Here is a 22,216-nt window from a genome sequence, read left to right as displayed (position 1 = left end):
CCTTCTCAAAAAAATATCTATAGATTTTGTGAGAGGTCTTATATTGAAAAAAATGAAAAAGCAATTATGGTTGTTTTGAGGTTTGATGTACCACCTGTATTTTGACAGTATTATATTTTAATAATGATTGGGCATCATCCTATACGAACCTTCCACATCAACAGCATACATTAACCCTTTCACTCCCAAGATCTCATAAGCAATTCTTCTTACTGACTGTTGTACAATTCTTGTGATTTTAGTTCTGAGAATTTGTTACTAGAACAACTGATAATCCCCTAATTGATATTTCTCGTTATTCTCATCACCTGTCTGCTTGAAATTGCTTGGGTATTGTGGGGAGAAACTCTCAAAAACTCCTTTGTGGCAGTGTTTTTTTTTCGTGTAGTAGTTTTGTATATGTGTACATAATGTCTTTGCCCATGCTAGGACAGTCGTGCCTGATTGAGAATCAAAATTTAAGTTGATTTTCGTTGACTCAGAGGGGTGTCACTACCTGGGCTATCATTAAAATTAAAAGAAAGACAAGTGTAACCGGCGTCCAAGTTCTGTTTACCTGCTGTGCAAACAGTTCAAAACACAATAGCGTTTGCAAATAGTAAAAAGTTGTCCATTGGAGTGGAGAAAGTTGAAAATGCCGAGATTATTTTAGGACTTGACGCGTATTTGACATGCTTGTCAACATAATATATTCAGACAGTCCTTCCGGCAGACTATAATAATATTTTCGTAATTTATCTTATTCTTCAAATCTTAATGACATGGGAGGTTTTAATGAGGAGTTGTGTTAGTATATTCTAATAAAGTTCGAATGGCGAACACCAAAGTTCTCGCAGACGACGCGGTTAGCATTCAAATAGTTATTCTAAAGCTGATTTATCACTAAATTATGAAAGGAGTCGTGTGAGATTTTGATCACGAATCGTGTTAAGAAACTAAGAAAAGTAATAAAAAATTAATGAAAAAAAAAATAAGAAGGATAAGAAATACCGAGAGTCATGTTACTCAGATGGTACGAGATAAGATATGTGTTAACTGACATATATTTACTTAAAATTTACTTTGAGTGGTGCTGCCGCTCGCAAATGGCAGAAAGGTAGCAAATATCCAGATTTTGAGGAGTGTGGATCCAAATCCCCAAAATTTATCAGCTGGTGGATAAAAAACTGAAATATTAAGTTGAAAAAGAAACAGTTATATAGCGCCGTCACAAGCATGAAGTAACGTCCGTGAAAGTTGGTCTTTTCAATCATGAAATAACATAAAATAAATTGAAACCTACCCCTGGACCTTTTGGGAAGATCCATCAATTATTAGCGTTTCGTCTTCGTTGACCTTTAGTGACTCTCTCCAACACAAATTCTGTTGCAATCCAGACTAGAGATTTTACTCTAAGTGGTTTAGAAATAATTTTCTATCTTTTAGCGTAATGATTCTTAAAACTGAAGCAGACAAAAAAGCCGAAGTTTCTGGACAAAAATATACGCACTTCTTCTTGCAAACAACGTCGATAATGGCGCATACTGTCCGGGGACTCTTACCATGTCAGCTGGAATCCTTTGTTGTTACTATGGTAGGTTCATTAGCAGAGAAAAACAGCCCATCACGACGATTTTGCGAGAAAATTGGAAGACACAACAGCTATAAATGGAGATGACACGTTTTCGATTTTGTTTATTTGTATTTTATCCCTGGTGACCATAGAAAACTGGGAAGGCCTCCAGTTTTTAAACCCATTTTAACTTGCCGCCCACGTATTTCAGTGGTTACTATTCGTTAGAAATAGGAAAAAAAATTTATTCTTCACGAACTCAAGTATCAAAATTATAAGCAGAATTGATAAATCAAAACGCTGTAAAAGTTTAGCTGAAAGAAACTGTGATTGGTTTGTCACATAAAACAAACAAGACTTTACAAACAAAGGACATAACTGTTTTTAATCGCCCTAGGCTTGGAGAAGCGGAAAACTGTCAGGGACATTAAAATTACATCACGATCTGTTAAAAACAATGGTATTTTTTTACTGAAGTCTAAAATAGTCAAATTCACCGCGTGAAATCTGAAGAATCGTCACTATAACAACCGCTTCAACATAAACACATTATAACTTCTGAGTTTCCATTTTTAACATGAGCCATTTGAATGTTCAGAAATGACTTCATTAGTGTGCAGTCCACTAATCACTGAAACCTTTGACCTAGTGTGTTTTATTCTCGTTGCGTATTTTGACATCGAACCATTTATTATCCAACTGCACTAGGTAGAGTGCAAATAAAGCTCGAATGGAGTACAAATATCCCGCGATATTTTACGGTTATTTGTATTGTAAAAAAACTTGTTTGAGAGGTTAGCTACACTTGCTTTCTCTGTTTACAGCCTTCAGCTCCTCGAGAATCGGCAACGATCCCTGCGAGGCATCGTCACCATGTGATTGAGTCGCATGATGACAATGAAATGTAGTTTTGGAAATTGTTTTTAACATGTCTAGAGCTCAACCATGTCTTTGAGAGTTTGTCTCCCGGTAGATTCAAAGCTTTGTTACTGGCGATAAATTATTAATCACTTTTCATTGCTAAGCGAACACTTTTGTAATTGCAGTACTTTCAACAAATGTTTTGTACTTTTTTCTAAAAATGTTAAATGAAAAGGCATTGAATGTTACGATTTAGAGTACATTTTAAGCCATATCAAAAGAAAAAAAACTAGGTCTTCTTCTACCCGAGGAGATGAAGCTGTTTGATATAAAAAAAAAGTAAGAAAACAAAACAATGAAAACCGATATGTTCAAGGCAAAAATGCCCTTTGCCCTAGTCACGCATGTTTGCGTAAAATCTGTGAATAAGTTTCGAGTAATTTGCGGTTTAACAAACCTTTCCTTTTACATCAAGGAATCTTTTTCATGATCAGATGAATTTCAAACCAAAGTCTCTAATTTGGAGAAGACATTAATAATTTAAAACCTTCAAATCGCATAGGAATACTAATTGGTGTAATACAGTTTAATCCTTTTGGACATTCTTACTTCACTTACGTCCGCACAGGAAAATTAGGATAATTCCGTAAATGTCTTCCTGTACTTTTAAACTTAACCATTCGATATTCACTTCAATGCGATAAGATTTATTTTGGTTTTTAGGACTCAACAACACGATCACTTTTTCAGACAAACAATTTTATGTAAGAGCCATGTCAGCGATAGTTACATAACTCATCATTTCTGACATGTACTGACAAGCTAATTGTTGAAATGCCAGCATGCGTTTAGCGACATCTGAACCACACAGAAAGTTTGGACAACACGAAAGTGAGTTTCTCGACCCATAGCTGACAGGAACTCTAACTCCCTTTAAACTCTCCAAACTTTCAAAGTGCTTCATATCTCTATAGAAAGAACAACAAGTACATAAACTATTTTTTTTTTACATCTTCAATGCAGTAGATTTTACGTGATATAAAAAGGAAGCACTTTGACACACTTCAATGCCAACGTTAGTCATTAACATCCTAAAATAGAGTTAGCAGCACCCCCGCGCAAAGGAGTTTGATTACACGATTTCACAAGCTGTGTTGATCCCTCCCTATGCCCTGATAGTAATATTAATATTATCCACCCCCTTTGTGCCTGATTCAAGGATGCAACTGTAAGGAGAAATTCGAAGCCAGTCACTCTAATGGGTTAAGGGGCTAAAGCTAGCTACCGAATGAAAGTTTCTCTTACAACACTTTCTATTGTGTTAATCATCTTCATTTGGACTTTCAATGAACCCACGACAAAGAGCCCACATAACGAGCTCTATGATTGGTTAAAAGAGAGAGGTCTTCATTAAAGAATATAAACACGTTTGGTTGAAAGACGGTGAACCAAGCTCTGTCTAAGAGTTCGAGTTATGACTGAGACTATTCGTTACCTTGTTGTCAATGATGATAATTATGATAAAAATTTATGATAATAATTTATTGATTCATTTGGCACAATTATCAATGCAATATTTTCAATTGCGCATTATTGTGTTGAAAATTAAACTATACCTAAATATTAAACCTACAAGTTAAAAAAAATCGAATGTCCAAGGTGAATAAACATGTGAAATGCAACACGGATGGAACACAGAAGATCATTCCACAGTTTAAGGGCGGCAGCATGAAGGGAACAATCGCCGAGCATAGCGAATGATTTACCCTTTCAAAGCTGAGAGCAAGGCTTAAACTATCATTAGAGGGTAAAATGTCTCTACCATGAATAAAGCCGCTTAATTAGACCGGGTAAGACCATTGATGAATTATCGTTTGGAAATGAATTAATTGTCGCATTTTGCATTTCACTTTTCTACAAGGGGAATTTTGTATGACCCAAGAAAAGTCGCGGGCTCGCTTAAGATTACTTACATGTAGCTCAAGCGCCGGTACGAGCAATTTTAGATATGAGTGATTGGTTGATATTTTTTTACTAGTTAAGCTCTCTCTTCCAGCTGTCCATATTTCTCTTCTTTACAAGAAAACTGGCCAACGTCGACAAATTTTATGTTGACGTCTTGCAAGGCTATGTTTTCATGGCAACAGTGGGCTTAAACGCTTGGAACAAGTTACTTTACAATTGAGAAATTGCTTTTTCAACCGAACTATTTCACTCTTAATTGTTTTTGCGCATTCGCATCTTACAGACTTATTATTATGACTTAATTGTTTCTACGTCTTGTTTCATCCCCGTCAATTATATTTCTTTCACTAGTTACCATAGTTGCAACCACAATCTACGTAAACAAAGCAGCATGGGGTGGTTGGGCAATCGGGTGTCATTATCTCTTCGCCAAAGGAAACAAAAAGGAGATCTATTTTTATTAGGTAGTTAAGAAAACGAAGACTTTGCTAAGGAAGTACTTGAAACTTTCAGTCCGCACTTGCTTAGATTCTGCTCGCTAATTCAGAGTTGATAAGTGGAAGAAACAGCTAAAACAGGTGAAGACATGGGCCATTTTCGGAATTGTTGGAGTAAAGGAACGATTTTGGATACCAAGAAAGGTTCGTGTAAACCGTTCACGTTTTTTTGCTTCCCTGCCTTTATAAGATATCTTGTCATGGTAAAGCAAACACACTGAACTTTTATTAGTAGTATCTAAAAAATTATTTTAGTATGCAATTTAATGTTTCATCGATTCGTTACGCAAGGCATGAAAACGATTGCTAAAGGGAAAACGTTCTGCTTATCTCTATTTGTAGGTCTACCTCTGTCGCTAATCGTCAAGATATGGATTTTTATCGCTTTTTCATCGACGGCAAATGGAAATACATCTTCGGGTAGGTATTAAAAGCTTAAAATCCACCACATTGGAGGAAAATCCGCATTTCATTTAAACTGTAGTCCCAAAGTGAGTCTTCATTTGTCACTTGCGATTCATTCCTTTCTAGCACCTTCAATGCGGAAACTTGTACTCTGAAAAGCCTTCGCCAAAGGATTGATGCTTTTTTTATGATTTATCGAGATTTTATTTTTGAAAATTAAAGCAGCTGCTTTCCTGGCATATTCATTAACAAGTTATTTTAGGGATATATGTTTAGCGTTCTGAAAAGAAGTTTGTTCGAACTTTTTCATTTTTAATTTCAACGGATTAGACCAATTCGTTTGTGTTTGTTAAACTAGAACCTTCCCTAAAATTTATTCATTCTTTGAAATCTGTCATATCGTCGCAGGAAGGCACTGTCAGTACCTTTTGTCAGTACTGTCAGTACTGTTTGTCAGTACCTTTTGTTATTAATATAATTACACAACATTCCAAAAAGGGCTGCATGCAACATTTTATGTAACGCTTGAGTTAATTAGCTAAAAAAATGCACAATTATGCACAAAAAAAACCTTTTAAAGATAGACTTGATCAATTTCTTACAATCGTTCACTTATTTGAATCATTTTCTATAGTTATGATGCCTTCGCCTTTTACAAAACCCTCTCATACTTAAGGGAATAAAAAAGGTGTTAAAAGAAATTGGCGAGATGGTTTCCTTTCATACAATGATGTTTAAAATCAGTGAGGCAGATGCGTGGTTCGTGACCAGAATTTCATCACGGATCATTTCATGTTATGTTCAGGGCACAAATTTTATTACGCAAGCGACAATCTTAGTTTTTGTGTCATCCTTTGTGAATAAAATTCCAGAATTATTCAAAAGTCCGATATGACATACTTGTAAAATTATTCAAAATTGCTTAAAATGGCTTCAAATCAATTTTAAAAGTCAAAGTTTGGCTGATTCTCTCTTCTGTTTGCATAGTCTCAATTAAATTCTGGCAAAACATCTTAACTACCCTAGCAACGTCAAAGTTTATCAAGAAAACCTGAAGCAGAATTTTTAATGAATATGGATCGCATATCAATAAATAATGCGCAGGAAACTTTAGCGAGAGGCAAACGTAATGTTGCAATGAAAAGCGCTCCAGTTTAAACTAAATCCGCTAGCTTCTTATATGTAGGAGTGTCATAAAATAATTACTAGAAATATAGGAGATATCGGCATTGATCAAAGTCATTTTACGACCTTTACGTCTCGTTTTAGACATGTGGATTTAGAACGCAGCCTGAGAATGAATCACTGAAGGGTTTACTAAGAAAACGGTTCTGAACTGTCACCCAACTCAATACTACCACCTTGAAATTGTGAGCGTTTACCTTAATTTATTGCAAAAATTTCTAAAGAAAAGATTTCTTTGCACTTAGTTTCAACACACTCAATAAAAGCTCATGGGTAGTACCAATTAAAATCGACGAGGAGAAATTCAAATCCGTTACTAAACTGTAAATAACGGCTTCTTCGCGCAATAAACAAAAAAATAAGATGAATTTGATACTTTGCCATATTGAAATTGAAACTTGGATGATGAGAGCTTGTGCTTATATTAACTGAGAGCTTGTGCTTATATTAACTCCCAAGCAATAATGAAAGACAAGAAATACCAGCTGTGATTACACTTTGTGTTGACATAATTCCAATTTTAAGGAAAACTGTTACTGACGAACAGTGTGCTGAGAAACCTAGTTCTCTCGAGTACCGGATTAATTTCAAAGATGCATCGCCCTTGAATCGCGTACCATCAAGTATGCGGTGTTTGCCCGGGCGAGTAATCGGTTCCTGTCGAAAAATTATTTCCATTTTTACTGCACTGTGGTAACTTCTCTATTTTCCGCTTTTATTTGGCTGAGATGATGACCATTCTTAGACTTCTTACGCCTTTGTTGATGTTTCGGAACTGAACAAAGACACAGCGGCAAGGCTTATTAGATGGTGCAAATTTTGAATATGCATACGAGTAGCATTTTAATAAGAACCTTACCAAAGCGAACTAATCACGTAACTTTGATGCCTCACCTGGAAAAGCGCTATGCTGGCTCTGGCTTCATTTTCTAACGAAAACGAGCCAAATTATAAAGCGAATTATTAAGAACGAACTGTAATGTATACGGTAAAATAAAAATTATTTCGAATAAAAATTTGTTTCAGAGCATATGAATTTTTAACGCGTTTGAATGAGTTAGTAGGAGGCTTCAATTGAATCTCACATGGAAATAGAAAACATCCAAGGTAATCCGTTCTGCAGGTGGTTAGCACAGCAACCCGGCTCATAAGCAAATTTGACATCATCTCCAAGAAGAGACTCCCAATTGGTACTCAGACTAAACCCATATAAAATGACGAAACAGAACGTAAATAAACCTGAGTGTTCAAGTGGCCGCTTATTGAAAGACCCACCGCCTCAAAGGGCACGAAAAGCTGATTTTTGTTGGCTATTTCTCATTCGAGATCGAGGTTTTGACAGATTTTAAATTTACAAAAAACAAAGATCTCACACAAAAAAGAGCAGTATGGGCTGGTGTTTGAGATAAGACTCTCACTATCATTCCACAAAGTTATCGCGGGACTTTCGAGAAACGAACACATCGAATGTATCGTATATTTTCCCACACTTTTGACAAATTTTCAACGGTTTTTTCCGACAATTATCCTTTCCACAGAGTTATAAGGCACAAGGCCGTAGCTGGCGGTGGAAAAACTTATTCGAGAAAATTATTTTCTCGTCTTTTTCTTTGATTACTTATATTATCTCTCGACCTTTGCACGAGCAATGACCTCGTTTGCACGAAATTAAAAACCGAAAGGGAAGCAAGCTCAAGGATAATCGTCCCTTCGTAGTTCCTTTTAGTTTTCGTGTCATTGGCAAGCTCCACGCCTCCTTAATTGGAACTGCTGAACGTGACCTGGGGAGGGTGGCAAATCCCAGGGACTACAGGAATGAATTCTGGTGTTCGCTTCATTGTCCCCCCGCCCCCTCGTCCTAGTCAAAAATTACAAGTTACGGCCATGAGGCGTATAGCCGACGGTTCCAGACTTCACATAAGAGTAACAATCTGGCCGGGGCTGTTCAAAGCTGGGTGAAGATAACCCAGGATTAGCGTGAAATTTGATTTCAGGTCTGAAAGCTTTAAGAGAAAATTCAGTTCAATTTTTTTTTTTGCAATTTGATCGTTGAATGTTCTAAAAAGAATAAGGAAAATCTTTCCCTTAAAGGCTTTTGAACAAAGAAATAAAGAAACATGGATTAAATTCAACCCCAGGGTAGCGCTAATCAGCCTTCGAACAAATGGGCCCAAGAACTCTATCTGAACTGATAAACTTGCCCTTTTTTTGAAGTGAATTACTCAATATTTGTAGGAGACCATTCTACGGTCACTGAGTCAGTCAGTTGGTCCGTCAGTGGGTCGTTCAGTGAATATCACACTACTGAGGGGATAAATGTTACAGCCATAATGGCCCACGTCATGAGCAACTCTGTCCCAGTTTCCTCGTCGCCTATGCTGCCACCACACTGTTACCGTGTGTGCTACTGCAATAAATCTGTTGGTGAGTTGTGCAGAAATACAGTTGGAAGACATCCATAGAGGAAAAATCAGTTTTTCGTCCAATAACTCGACCAAAAAGATTTCCTTCAGTAACTAATTTATGGAAAATAATCGCTAGTAGTTTCAAGAGGGACCTTTTGCTTTGGCGAGAGTGTTTTAGAACTGTCTGGAAACTGACATTTCACTGTACTTGGTTTTCAAAACTCTGAAGAACAGAGGCATTGACACAAAACAAGGAACTTGAAATTCAAAGAAAATCGTAAACAGATGAGAAAAACAAATTGGAGAATCAAACGATATACAACAAAATTATCAATGCAACATAGAAGAAGAACGCGAAAAAATATTTGACAAATGGGAAGTTGTATATTTGAATACTGTCATGAGCAATGCCACTTCTCTTCATCGTAAAAGCGTGTAACATCCCGCTTGCGAAAGTATTAACAATTAATTTTTTTTCATCAAAGGATATGCCACTTCTTCCATGAAGTACAACATGGCATTACACTCGTCTTCCGCGATGTATAGCGTGACCGTGAGTGCTATGGGTAACATGCCGTCGATGCCCTCCTCCGATGATTACAGCATGTCTTCAGGGTCCATGGATGCATCGCCTCACGTGAGCCCCTCCCCATCTAGTTCCGGTATGGCGTACACGCCGAGCGCCAACGTCATGCCAATGCACTACTCTTCTACTCCATGGCCTGCACCGAGTTCTTCAGTGTCTGAGCCTTTCCATTGTCCGGATGTGTCTTGTTGGGTGGAGATTGAGTGCATGTCCCGTGAGTAAAAATTATTAATAATTCTAGTCTGGAATTCTTGCTAATTTGAAACTCTTCGTTGGTTAAGATGAGCTTAACATTTTGTAGATTACATAGTTTTCGTGTCCTTTGATTAGATCCAAACTATGCTTTTTTTGCTCAATTTTCAGATACTCACAGCATCTCAAAGACCTCTTATGTATCAACATCATCTGTTCCACCAACAGCTTGCTCAGGGGTCGTAGACTGCAATGGTACGTGCTGCATTAATTAAGCATATCAAAAATGCCACTAATATTCAATTTGTTATGCCAAACTATAGGCTGCCTATGTAATTTCTACCTTAATCCCAAATTACAAGTCATGAGATTATACTTCTTGATAATGATAGACTATGTTTAAGACTTAGAGGGCAAGTAGGGTTAGCGTTCACTTCAAAACGAAATAGAAATGAAACGAAAGTGATTTACACGCAAAAAACTGCAAAATTTGTGTCAAAACGAGGTCAACTTAAGCCTCGTTCTTGTTCGGAGACTTCTCAACAAAGAACACAACCAGTAAATTAGCTTGTTTCATGTATCACTGCAACAAATTTTATGGTCTTCTCTGCTCTTTCTTTACTGCCTACAATTTTAAACTATCAGGAGTGTGTCGTGGGACCAACTCGACATGTATAGGATGCGACGGTGTACCAAACAGTGGATTGGTGTTTGACGCATGCAGTGAATGTGGAGGGGACGGAACAACGTGTACGGCTCTCACGACAACTATTCCACAAACCATTGCGAGCGGCCAACCTAACGTCTGGGTAATTGGTGCTGGATTTAATGCAGGAAACGCGATTGTGTGTGCATTGTACAACCCAGAAAGTGGAGTAGAGGTTGTTAATACTACAGGTATAAAAAAAATCTTAGTTAGTGTATAAACTGAAAGTTACTACCTAATACATAATATCATCGATCACACAATCGCGCCATTTTTAAATATTTTGTGTGCTTTTCTTCCTGTTAATGAATACGCTCACATGGAAAAAAGCTTAGCCAAGAGAGAAAGAAAACTGCTCTAAATTCACGCTCCTGGCCTAAATTTAGCGTTTTATATAATGATGTCATTTGAATGGACTAGGAAGTTAATCTCGTGGATGAAAGAATATAAAGAAATTAATTTTAGTTAGGTAGTTGAGCTCATGTAAATGTGTTACCACTGTGAAGAGAAATTCCTTTCTTGGTCTTGGATAGAAAAAGGTGAAAAAGGTCTTTTTTTATATTTGTAAACTGAGGCATCCCCAACGACTATTATGAAACCCTTTAAGTAGAGATGTCCTAACGCAAGCATAATGATTCACTTTCCACCCTGAGGAATCTTTGTAATTAACTGATTCTTATATTCTTACAATTCTCTTCAAGCCACCCAAAGAAATCTCACCCATGCTCACTGCGTTTTTCAACCATGGCCCAATTACACCGCGGGAAAATACAACCTTTCAGTGATACTCGTCCACGATGGTGGGGAGCAGATTAAACTCAACGAGTCAGTTCCCATATATTATTACAATAGCTCAAACCTCGCTCTGAGGAATGTCACGCCATATGAAATTCTTAGGGACGACTTACCGGAAAACGTGATACTTGTTGGCAACGGTTTCTTTGACTGGAAAGAGACCGTGTGTTATTTCAATTCCAGCCAAAGCAAAGACATCATCTTTTTAAACGAAACTCATCTCAAATGCAAAGTAAGTGTTTATACCGGAGGGGAGGGTCAGAATACTAATTGTTTCGCCTAAGGGTGAAAATCAGTTAATTTGAAATCACTTGGTTTCATTAACAAAGAGATTCTTTCCTTCAGCAAAGACTCTGACCAAGGGTGGTCACCTCTGATCGACTTGCAAATTTTCCTGCTGACAGCGATCTTTTATATCATTTAGCAAGCCTCATGATCAGTGCAGTCAGTCAAAGTAATTATTGTTATGCTTTGCTAAGCTCATAAGTGAAACGGCGCCATTAAAAGAATCATCGTACACCGACACATTCGGTTAAAGGAGCCATGGTTGTCATTACATAATGAAAACATTAACCTTAAGAAATAGCTAAGCGAAAGAGATATTTGTCACCGCATTATGCTGAATAGCTTGCAACGCCTGAAATCAAATAAGTACTTCTCTGATTTCTGAACACCAGAATTAAAAAAAAAAAAAAATAACAGGTGACACATTTCGCTCCATCAAACTCTATACCTTAACTTTAATTCGTAGGCACCAGCAGCTGATACCTCTACCCGGTTCGACGTGTCTCTTTCCATGGATGGTGGACTCAACACCGTTGGTAGCGCTATCCTGACCGCCTATGCACGGGCACCCAACGTCACAACTGTGAAGTTCAGTGACACAGCCACTATGATACTAGTTCTTTTCGACATCGATATTGACATTGCCAATGACGATGAAACTTGCGAAAACTTCTTTACCGCCGCAGTAGTTGTCACTTTTGGAATTGACGCAGAATGCTACTTAAGCAGCTGGCGAGAGGTAACTATTCTCCTTGGAGCCGACGCAAATGTTACCACTGGCGACAGATTGTTTTTTAAGGATAACGTTTTCCAAGCCTACGGAGAAACATATAGTGAGTTTTACAGTGGTTCAGTTCCAGTCCAGGGGCCTGATGATCCCCTACGGCCCACACCCTTAATCACAGGTAAATTCAGTTGTGTTGTTTAAGGAGACCTCACATTGAATGATGATAAAGAGGTTTATTACAAAGAATTAATGTTGGTTTCGACGTAATTTTTGTAATTACTTTAAACAACAGGGTGTTTCAAGTGTGTTTGTGAATTTAAGCATGTGACCTCAATAACTATAGGCTGTTAGGCAAATTATATATTTTTTTGTTGTTAAGGCTCAACTGCTGTAGAATTTCCATGTTGATTTACGCCCAGGATTCACCTTCAAACTTAACTACTTGTTCTTGTAGTTTCCGCACACAGATCACTTTAATTTAGTATATACCACACAGCCATTTTCTCGCGCGCTGATTGGCTAGTTCGGAGGTGAATAGCAAGTACTAGTTACTTTTCGTGTAGCCGAAGAGACACGTGTGCGTTCCTTGCACCAGAAAATATTGTATTCGTTGCAGTAAGTAATTAGTTAAAATCATCTTTTTTTTATATTATCTCCCTTTGTTAGCATATACTAAAAAAATTTAACCTGGTTACCTCCACTTCGCTGAATGGTTTTGAATGATATTTAACTTTAGCTGGTTAACATTAATATTACATTTCAAACAGGATCAGCCTCGTACAAGGATAATTTTTATACAGAGAGTATGAGTTCTGTTCAGTTTTTCTTTTTCTCGTTAGTTAATGAGTTACTGTCTCTCTTTTTGTAAGGTCCTGAAGTTCTTTCCTCCTGCGGAAATCTCTCTCTCTCTGGATCCCAGTCCTACGGAGGTGGTGGCCGGCCACTCAACTTTAATTGGTCCGTCACATGGCCTGCTGACGTAGCAGACATTACATCTGTCCTCAATGCGCTGAGTTCAGATGATGATAGCGTGAAGATCTATGGGGGATTGCTTGACTCAGGGAAAACATACGTGTTTAAGCTTAGAGTGGCAAACTTCCTTAATCTGGCAGATTTTCAAGAAACGACCCATACAGTAACTAAAAATTCTGATCCCGTCCCAGCCTTAACGCTGAGTTCAAGCATCGATCTAATAGACGGGGAAGTTTATGTATCGGAGGAATTTTCTATCAAAACAAACGCAATTGTAAGTAAATCCATGGTGTTCACATTGAAAGCGGTCAATTCTTCATCTCTTTCCTCATCCTTTTCTTTCCTTCTTTACCCTTCCTCCACATCTTCCTTTTTCTTCTTTCCCTCTCTCCTATTTCCGTATTCTGCACGTACTTTTTCATTCTTTATGTTCTCCATTCTCCCTTTTCCCTTCTAATTCTTCAATTTTTCTTCCTTTTCCTCCTCATTTCCCTCCCATCCTATGCACTCCCTTCCTGCTCCTTCTTTTGCCTTCTCCTATTTACACAATTGCAAATGAGTTTCATTATCAGGTCCATGTAAGAGCTAATAACATCATTCACTTTTTTTTCTACAAAAACTTCTTCAATAGATTCTACTAAGCTTCTGTGGTATTCCTTTCAGGAACAAGAGCCTCTCTCTTTTTTCAACTAAAACCCCTAGGACATTATTTGATGAGGGAATGCCTCATTCCTCCACTAGGAGCAGTGAAATAATCACTTAGATTTCCATCACTCAATCTAAGTTGTCGTGTGAGGGACATCGTACATTAGCACTTTCTTTTGTTAACCTCCGATACTACAATTCTTAATCTACAGGTAGCACCTTGTGTCAACAACACTAGAATGACCTTTTCATGGATAGTAACATGTACCAACCTAAGCGCAGAACAAAAGGTGCGAGAAAGTGCTTCGTTTCAGAACACGAAAAACAAGCCCGCTCTCAAATTAAGTCGGGGGATACTGACAGCGGATGTCAATTGCACATTCAACGTAACTGGAAGTATGAGCTATGATGCAAATATTAAGAGCTCCATCAGCGTGGTCATTAGGGCTTTGGCCACTCCACTCGATCCATATATATCTGGAGGTGAGGACTGTTTCATGGATCTTTTCCGGCTCCTATTGTCATTTCTTGATGTCTATTTGTACTTTCTTTCTAAGAATCGTTTTAAGCGCGAATATTTGGAAACGGGTAAATATTTGTGTGCTTTTCTTCCTGTTAATGAATACGCTCACATGGAAAAAAACTTAGGGATCAGCCAAGAGAGAAAGAAAACTGCTCTAAATTCCAAGGATTTTTAATTTGAAGTATTCGATGACAAATTCGGTTGGCAACAAGGTGGAGTTCTGAAGATGACGTAAAATAAATCAAACAAACAGGGTAAACTACTCCGGCGACGCATTTTTAAACTTTAACCCTACCTTTTTTTAGGTGATCGACAAATAGGTCGCGACAGTGGGTCGGTAGAGCTCGACGCTGAGACGTTGACAGTGGATCCTGATGATCTTGACGATTCCGACGGAAACTCTTTTGAATGTGACTGGAGCTGCAAAGATGGTAATGCACCCTGCCGCTCAACTCTGGACAGTTCCATTTTATTACGCGCTGATTCTCCATGTATAAGTGCAGTACAGAGCAAACACTTTGCAGCAGGAAAATCTTACGTGATCAGGTATGGGTAACAATCATCTTCATCAATAAAACTGTTAATGAGTCTGTCTCATGTAGCTAAGAGCTTAGTAATTCCGATACGGGAGTCTAACAAACGCTAAATGGCAGGATCTGGACTCAGGCTACTATTTATTGCTCGAAGAGCCACATGGCTGTGTCATGGTCACGATTAATTTCTAAGAAGTACCAAAGATGGCCTTCTGTGGTTCCTACCGCATCCCCTCTTGCCAGTGGTAAACCAAAGATCACTTCTTTCTCCATATCTCAATAACCTATGCACTAATTTCGAGCAAATGGTCTTTGGAGATGATTATGACCTGACTAAACAGCTTCTGTGTGCTTTGTGTGGTGCTGGGTCAAATCAACTAAGAACATAGAGCGGGAAAACAAAATTGGTAGGGTTGTAAGTTCCCTGGACACAGCTAAAATGCTCAGTCGTAAGAAGCACTTTTGCCCTAGCTAATGACCTTTTCACCACGAGACACTGCATTCAACCGACATTTCCCTTGGTAAACTTCCCGTAGTAAATAGCCATAGACTCTTCAAAAAGGGTCACTGGAAGCGCCTGTAACATTTTCGCAAAGGTGATTTGGTGCCCTAAGTAAAAGGGAAAATGTTGATGCTTTGTTTCGTTACGTTCTCGTTCCCGCCACCGATGTGGTGGTGACGTAGTGTATTTTTCTGCAAACCACTTTATCATCAACGGGGTAAGTTTCGAAAGAAACTGTGTGGCTGCGTCGGTGGGAGAGTATAACTGGGTAATTCAGTATTATCAACTGAGTCGATAACGTAAGTTGGCCTTTGTAAAGAATTTAAAAGCCGACGTTTCGAGCGTTAGCCCTTCGTCAGAACGATTGGAAGGGCTAACGAGGAGTTAACGCTCGAGACGTTTGCTTTTAAATTCTTGCGGTGACCAATTTACATTATCAACTCAGTTGATAATATTAAATTACTCTTTTTTATCACATCGCTTCAAGCCACCCAAGAATGTAACTTGGTACCATTGACCTGTCAGTGAAACAAGAAGAAATCCCAGAGCGTCTCATCCAGGGGTAGCAGTAATAATCCCAGTCGTAAACTGTGATTAGCTGCCCTTTTTTCTTCATAATTGATGGTCCTTTACTAAAATTTTTACTCTTATTTACCAGCGTGACTGTGAGTAAAGGATCACGATCAGCCTCTGCCTCTATAACGCTGACCGTGGTGGAAGGAAACCCGCCCGCTGTGTGGGTGGATTTAGCGCAGATGAAGGTCAAAGCAAGTGAAAGAGTAAAATTGGATGGATACTATAACTCAAGCGCCGAGCCTGATAAAGTAGAATGGAGTTGCCCTCCGGCACAAGGTGCGTTCAGAATAAACGATAAATTGTTTTGCCATAAAACATCCAGACTAAGGATTCCTCTGCATTCAGAAGCAAAGTAAGAAACTCTCACCTGTTTGTCTTTAAGGTTTTTCCACTGTTGACTTGACCAAATACACACTCGATGAAGAATACTACAGTGAAGGTATATCATTTGCAATGATGGTTATCCCCCAGTATGTTCTGAAACCGGGCAGTAAATATCGATGTAAGTTGACAGTGAGAAAAGGAAGTAACGAGGGTGCAGCATTCGTGGTGGTGGAGGTGAGAACTGGGCCCAGTTCCGGTACGTTCGAAGTTTCTCCTACTTCTGTGCAAGCACTGGATCTCGTAACTATGACAGGTGAGAAACAAAAAGCGCAATTATTCAGTATTATCCCTTTTAATTATTGTTTCTTCCCGAATTTTCATATCGGAGCAGTCAAAAAGAAGTCAGCATATTTGACTGACCTTGGGATGCTGACTTATCAAAAGCTTAGGACAGACCGAGCACTCTCAAGAGGGCTCAATAACTGCTGGCACCTTACTTTACCAATGCATCACAACTTCCTCGTTACACTTGGAGAATATTACTTAAAACTTTGTGCCAATACCGTCCAGGAAAACCTGACTAACAGGTTCCCATGAACAAAACATCTATAAGTTGAACCAAAAACAACGCTGAACTGGTGATGACGTCCACTCGGGTGGTCGTAACATCAGTTACTGCCTACGAAACATATTTTTTCAGGAAAACCCACACCCAGACGATCAGACCTCGCGACTTTCGTACTATTAACTAAGTTCTGGTTATCAAACTTATAGCAAAGCAATGGACAACTGATTCAGACGCTGGCCCACTTCGATATTCATTTGGTGAACTAATTAGTGCAGACATCTGCGAGACATATGGGCCTCCATCTTCCACACCAGAACAGGAAGACATCGTTCCGCCAGGATCTGGTCCGAATAATGTCCTCACCTTATGCTGTGTGATTGAAGATAAGTTCGGATCGTATGCTATTAAAACGTTCAATATCACTTCTAGCCCGCCGGATCCGGCAGATCTAGACCCCGCTGCTTTGGATAACTTGTTCGAAAATGCCATTGACGATAAGTTACTGAGTGGAGACACAGATAAAGCTATGGGAGCATTGATCAGTATAACAGGCACTGTTTTCGACGCCTCCAGTAACACCTCAGGTGAGCGAATGATCGTGGTCATAAGTGATAGTGTACCATCCAAGCGATGATGTACTAACCATTTATCTGAACTACTACATTAACTTGAGTTGTGTTTCTCTTCTTTTTTTCCAGATGATCTGAAGCGCAATATCTCTCAAAAAGCACAAGCAGCTCTTCTGCAAATCCTAGATGCTACTGAAGTTGACCAAGATAATGCAGCTCCTATGTTGACCGCTTTAGTCCAAACAGACCCAAAAGCTGCCGGTAACAGGTAAACACTGAAGCATTCTGACGATTCCTAAAGTTGAAAATGTTCGTTAATGTAGTAATGTGTAGTTTAAATTAAGGCATTTTGGGGATTCTTGTTGTTACATTCGAATTTTCGCTGTTTTAAGTGCTTTATTTGCTTGAAGCTTTAGACTTTGTATAAGCGCAAGATTGGAGGTTATCTCTACATTATCCGTTAGAGCTTCGGACAGATTTAATGAATATAACCGAAGAAGTTACAATTCATATACCCAACGTTTCGACACTCCTGTCTAGTGCCTTCATCAGGGGTGATCTAAACGTTGCAACAAGAGGTCCTTTTTTTACTATCACTAATTAGATCACCCCTGATGAAGGCACTAGAGGAGTGTTGAAACGTTGGGTCTATGAACTGTAACTTCTTCGGTCACATTCATTAAATCTGTAAACCAAGCATCAAACCAAGTCTGATTGTCCACCTGGTTGCCGTGTGAACTTTGATATAAGATAGAAATAGTTCATAACTATTTGTCAACAAGAGCGACACATACCGAGCTTGGTTTAGTTATCACGGTAACTTGTCATGTCAACCTAATTGCAAACATATTTAATAGTGACCACGAAAAGGTCTCTAAACATTTCTTTTTATTATCAATGTGTTATGATTTTCAGTTTATCGGTTAGGAATGCTTATGCCCTTCGTCCAAAGTTCAGGTTCTCTAAAACTTTGCTCTCCCAGTTACTACTATTAGCAATTACCTTGACCGCCATCAACCCTTAAAGGTGGAAAATAAAAATGCTAATCTAATCTCTCCTTTCCTTTTTATGTATTTAGCTCCGGCGTGGCTTATGCAGCAGTGAAGATTTTGGATGGGTATGGCGAAAAACCCATTCCCATTGAAAAGGCAGACAAATTTCTCGATTTTATCAGCGACCTTGCTGGCGACTTTGTAGAAAACGACACCAGCTTACAAGAGGTAGATCAGGACGCAGGTCCAACATTGCTTTCTGATACTCTCAAACATTCAGGGGAAAAAGGGATAATTGTCGGGCAAATTCGGAACAATCGAACCCTATTGAAGGCACATCTACAAGAAGCTAGTCAGGGCCTGTTTAGTTGTAAAAGTGGTGTAAATGGCCATTGATCGAAAGGAAAAAATTAACCAGAGCACGAAGTGGGATGGATAAATCAACTTGTACGCCCAGTGCACATGTTCACCGTCCGTGCAGTAATTTCACTTTTCACACTCCTTCCACAAGCCACACAGTTCAACTGACGGAAACTTTCTCATGATGGAAGTTAGGTTCGGCTGCAAGTACGGGATTTAAGACAAGTTTAGTACTTAGTGGCGCTCGAACCTCCTTGAATACTATACAGTGTTCATCTGATATGAGGTTTTCCTAATACGGAGATCTATGGGATTTCTTAAGATCCCCATCTGTTCTCATTGAATGTGAGAACAACGTTTCATGCGAGGGGTTTTTGTTAGATACATGTAGTACTCTCCTCGAATTTGGCGATCGTTTTCTACACAATCCTAATTTCTTGCATCGATGCACTACCCCGTTTTGCTTATTGAAAGATATGCGTTTTGAGCTTTCATTTCTTTTACTTACAGAACGTGGAAGCAGCGTTTGATTCTCTTGCGAATAATTTCGCAAATAATCTTTTCCTTAACGACGAGAAGGAAATATTCAATGAAAATCTGGGGTCAGTTAAGGTTAAATTAACAGACTTGAAGAGTGTAATGAAGGCAAACAACAGACCAGGTGCCCCCAGTTTTAATCCTGGCCCGTCACTGGTGAACCTCTTCAGTGGTCCAAGAAAGTGCCAGGGCGGGAAGACATGCCAGGGAGTAGTTGTGCAAGTGGTACAGTACAAGAAGGATTTGATCGCAGTGGATAAAGATAAGCAGGATGACCAAGTTGATGTTGATCATACCCAGGTGAAGCTATCCACTATCCAGTTCAGGGTCACTGGATCACCTAGCCTTAAACACATAGCTGGAATTCGCTGCTTGACGCGGCTTTTTTGTCATCGTAACTCAAGAGAAGTTAAACTGAAATCGAATGTAACCTTGTCCCTTGTGTTACCTACACTTTCGATTATTAACGAGTAATTCCTTTGTGCTTAGATTGGTTCATTATGACAACTTTGATGCGCTCCAACGAGGACTCCACCATCATATAAAGCAGAACTGTTTTGCATTCAGTTCACCCGTTTTAACCTCATGCTTATTTTGTGTCTTACAGGTTCTTGGCATTGACTTAAAAGACCCAGTTTCGAAAAACCCACTTCCAGTTACAAACCTTCCACAACCTCTTACCCTGACATTCACTGTGTCAGCCCTGCCGGTCGGTAAACAACGTGGCTGTAACTACTTTAAAAAAGATACAAAAACATGGGACAAAAAAGGAATGACCGCCGTGGATGGAGGAAATAACACATTGAATTGTCTTTCAACTCACGCGACATTCTTTGCTCCGTCCAATGATGCAAGTAATGCGACAAACGCCACCACGGCACCACCAACTGTTGGAGGTAAAAATAGGTTTTGCTCTCCTCTCTCTCCCCCCCTTACCCCTAAAACGAAAAAACGTCACGCACAAGTCATTTCCAGTTCCATTTAGGATCTCATCCACCCGCTTTTCCTACTGACACAGGGGGGGTAGGGTGAAATCAGTAACCTTGTATGCCTGGAGGTGAATTACAGTGCTAAAGGCCTGTTCATATGGAGTTGAGGAAGGTGAGGTTACCTGATTTGGTACGGTAGCCGGCCAGTCCACACAATCTCTAAACTATCTGGATAACGTTTTTTTGATGGGTGGGGTAACCCGCCATTGCTGGTTAGGGTAACCCTGTCAGCCAGGGTCGCAATTCGTCATGTGAATGTCTCAAGGAGGGGTAACCCGCTTAGCTGGGGTCGCTTTCATGTTACCTTTGCAAGCGCGCCAGAGCCTCTCCCTGGAATCTCGGGGTTGTAAGGTTGTATGTAAACGCAGCCTGTTTTTCGACCACGACTAGGCGAGTTACCTCACCTTCCTGGGGTCTCCACCTTGAAGTAAACAACCCCTAAGTCGCGTGCATATCGAATTAAATACCGCGGTGAAATCAGACAAGGAATTTTAACTTAAGACCACTCCTTTAGCAACGTTCACATCAGATCGATCATTGGTTTGTATGTAAATGATTCTCTCTTGATTATAAGTGAAGAAATCTCTCCATTTTCTCATTATTTGACGTTAAACATTTTAACTTTCTTGTTTTGCAGCGACACCAACAGAAAAAGAGGACAAAAACATGACAGCAGCCATCGTGGGCGGCGTAATAGGTGGCCTTGTGTTTATCGCTCTCGTCGTTGGTGTTATATGGTATCTTAACAAGAATAAGAATAAAAACTCAGGGAGGATCTCCCCCGAGGATCCATCTCATTAAGAAGGGAAGAAATATCTATAGGTCCTACCATTCACTAAAGAACACGCATACTATTTTATTAAAATATTTCTTGCAAAAAAATTTAGTGTGAACTTTGAACCACTGAAGAAGCGAAAATTCTGGCGCATCTACGCTTGCAAGTTTTCCCTGACGGTTGTAGATGGAAACTGAGATTAGCTATTTATTGGCGATTCTTTGAATCTGGTTTGAAAGATTTTGAATGAGGAACTTGTCCAGGAAAATCTTAACAACGGCGAAAATCTACAAGTATAGATTATGTGATTAGGACATTGCTCTGCTGGATCCGTCAATAGGATCCAGTATGAATTACGAAAAGATGAAGTAAGAGCAAATGGACAAAACTAACTAGCGTTTTGGGCAGTTTTTTTTCAGTCTTTTCAAAACATTTTTTTATTAATTTTTAGGTACATGATACATATTTCATTGCCGATTTGTTTGAGGCAACTAATTCCAAAATTTTCCTCACTAACCAGCATTTTTAGTTTGGTTTACATTCGTAATTGATATTCAGAAAAGATCTCCAGAGTCATCTTTGACGATGGCAAGCATTCACCTAACTCTGTAAATAGTTTAATGTGTGTATCATTTTAAAACACATTTTAAATCACTAGTAGTTCAAGGCTTTTGAGCTATTTTGAGCTATGATGCAGTAAGTCATGAGGGGACGGGGGGGGGGGAAGGGGGGGAGGCATGCGTAAAATATGTTTCCATGGGGTCAGTGACCTCTAGTGAAACAAGGCCTAGAAAGGATTGTAAATTAGAAAAAGAAAAAAATGAAACAGTTATGTGTTGTCAAATGTAGCATTTGCACAGAAGTACAGATGCCTCTGTTGAAAACATTTTTGATAGGGACTGGTCGCCTCTCCCCCCCATAAAAACCATGTGTACCCCCCCCCCCCTTCGACACCAAATAACGACTAGTTCCTCATATGCTGATGGCTTTAGTTAGGATTTTACTGGGAGGGTTTTTTAGCGGTGTATACAAGAGAAGTAAAGCCGTTTCGACTACTCGCTTTACACGCAATCAACCTCACCCCAACAAGCGCTTATCGAGTGATCATAAGTTTGAAGTTTAATAGACATGCATCCTGTGTGTAAAATAATGTAGGAAAACATTTGCAATAAATTTTTCATAATGTGGTT

The 22,216-nt window shown here is 39.1% G+C and overlaps 1 protein-coding gene across 1 annotated transcript; it reads left to right on the top strand.

Moving 5' to 3' along the window:
• Positions 1 to 4,107: 4,107 nt before the first annotated feature.
• On the top strand, positions 4,108 to 21,890 carry LOC113668443 (uncharacterized). The gene is made up of 19 exons (XM_089199561.1): positions 4,108 to 5,019; positions 5,218 to 5,295; positions 8,680 to 8,889; positions 9,356 to 9,670; positions 9,820 to 9,903; positions 10,183 to 10,545; positions 11,056 to 11,381; positions 11,901 to 12,339; positions 13,031 to 13,407; positions 13,991 to 14,261; positions 14,607 to 14,847; positions 15,995 to 16,188; positions 16,295 to 16,549; positions 17,011 to 17,388; positions 17,503 to 17,641; positions 18,452 to 18,593; positions 19,236 to 19,562; positions 19,870 to 20,158; positions 20,889 to 21,890. Exons 1-19 carry the CDS (start codon positions 4,965 to 4,967, stop codon positions 21,050 to 21,052), a joined length of 4,647 nt encoding a protein of 1,548 aa, XP_089055687.1. The 5' UTR covers positions 4,108 to 4,964; the 3' UTR covers positions 21,053 to 21,890.
• Positions 21,891 to 22,216: the final 326 nt, after the last annotated feature.

The sequence above is a fragment of the Pocillopora damicornis genome, chromosome 3, assembly GCF_964200805.1.
Source record: "Pocillopora damicornis chromosome 3, jaPocDami1.2, whole genome shotgun sequence".
Lineage (NCBI taxonomy): Eukaryota > Metazoa > Cnidaria > Anthozoa > Scleractinia > Pocilloporidae > Pocillopora > Pocillopora damicornis.
Note: the sequence above shows the minus strand (reverse complement) of the source record. Positions and strands in the feature narration are given on the sequence as shown.